At 38.6% G+C, this 1,643-nt stretch overlaps 1 protein-coding gene across 1 annotated transcript; it reads right to left on the bottom strand.

Annotated features, from left to right (window-relative positions):
- Positions 1–311: 311 nt before the first annotated feature.
- Positions 312–812, bottom strand: LOC125580874. The gene has a single exon (XM_048746124.1). The coding sequence runs from the start codon at positions 728–730 to the stop codon at positions 470–472; it is 261 nt and encodes an 86-aa protein (XP_048602081.1). The 5' UTR covers positions 731–812; the 3' UTR covers positions 312–469.
- Between the last annotated feature and the right edge of the window lie 831 nt (positions 813–1,643).

Below are 1,643 nucleotides of genomic sequence, written 5' to 3'. Positions count from 1 at the left end.
GGTATTTTGGTTTTTGGTATTTTACGATGGTTACTTATACATAGTAGCTAAAATTTTTAATAAACAGAATAGTATATTTTATTACGAAGGTGTTAGTGCAAGTACTAGCTACGTAGAGATCGATGCTATAGTGTAAGATCCGAACGTCTTGGCATGATGTTCTTGGCATATATCATTTATATAAGATTTTTTGTTTAGAGTGAGTTATTTGAAATATTTCTATGGATCATATATAGTGTTCAACACTTAAACGTAGCGAATTATAGACTGGTCAAGTCAATTTATAATTTAGTAATTAATGTAAGATAGAATTAACTTAAACTGCATATAACACATTTTATAAACAAATCATCGTAAGGACATCATCATGAACATCAAATAAAAGAGAATATACATAGAACCAAACTAAATAAGCTAGCTATTAGCATTCTTTCATTTATCATCATCATGATGATGATTGTGATGATGGCTAGTTATGATGAGAGTGGCAAGGAGGGAGAGTTTGGCACTCGGACTCAGAAACACGAGAGGCATGGAACTTGGCGATAAAGGCAGAAGCCTTACGGTCAATACCTGGCTCAGCCACCCAATATCGCTTGTCCTCGTCGCTGGCCCATGCCTTTCTTGTGTATACGCCGTCGTCCCATGCGTCTGTTTCAATCATATGAGATGACCTTCGTGATTTAAAGAAGCTGAAGAGAGAGAACTTCTTTCTGCTGTTGCCTCCCATTAGTTAGAACAAGAACACACCAAGATGTAAGAAAAAAAACTGTAAATTTGTTTAAGGTTGATGTGTTTGTGTTTATGTGGAGAGATGGGGTTTGAGGGTGTATTTATAGGGTGACTGAGCAAAACAGCTTTTTGTGGGAGTTCTTTATGGTCCGGTTTGGTTAGAATCTTGGTTGGTACGTTGTGTTTAGAAATTATCAAAGAAAAAATAAATAAAAAATTTTAGAAAAAAATAAAGTTTCGTTCAGCTGCTACTACATTGTAGGACCAACGTTCATTTATGTGTCGCTTGCAATTATTTGGACCTATTCCTTTGTGGGATTATGTGTCGTTTATTGTAACTCAAACCTGCTAGTAGTAATAAAACAATATAAAATCCATACACTTTATGGAGTATATTATTGCATGCAATTTCTTATTCAGTATTAGCAACATGTTAACAACCGGCTTCTCTCTTCTTAGAGAGAGAGTATTTTCTCTCGAAATCTCTTCTTTTTATCTTCTTCATATCTTTCAGAAGAAGAGAATTCGCCGGCAGCTTTAAGTACCGGTGTCTTCCGGTTTATGGATCCCGACGGTTCGGGCTTTTGATTCCGGGAAGAGGTGGTTCCTTCAACGCTATCTTCGCCGGCTTTTGTCTCCGAGAAGAGATGATTCTGTTACATCTTCTTCGCCGGCTTTCTACCGGAGTTTCTTGGTTTGATCGCTGCTTCTGCTCTCTCCTTGCTCCATCGACTCTCGTTCTAATCCCTTGATTCCTTTCTCTTCTTGCGATTAGAAAGATCGGGGTTCCATTAAATCGATCGATGACGGTGGCTTTCCTGAAGCGGTGATCCGGTTGCGTTCTGGCGGTCAGTGAAGACTTTTCTGGTGGTCGTTCACCGATCTTTTTCTGCTTCGGGGGAGCTCCGACG

The sequence above is a fragment of the Brassica napus genome, chromosome A2, assembly GCF_020379485.1.
Source record: "Brassica napus cultivar Da-Ae chromosome A2, Da-Ae, whole genome shotgun sequence".
In the NCBI taxonomy this organism is placed as follows: Eukaryota; Viridiplantae; Streptophyta; class Magnoliopsida; order Brassicales; family Brassicaceae; genus Brassica; species Brassica napus.
Note: the sequence above shows the minus strand (reverse complement) of the source record. Positions and strands in the feature narration are given on the sequence as shown.

Coding starts and splice junctions, on each gene's coding strand:
- LOC125580874 (XM_048746124.1), bottom strand. CDS start 730: ATGGGAGGCAACAGCAGAAAGAAGTTCTCTCTCTTCAGCTTCTTTAAA.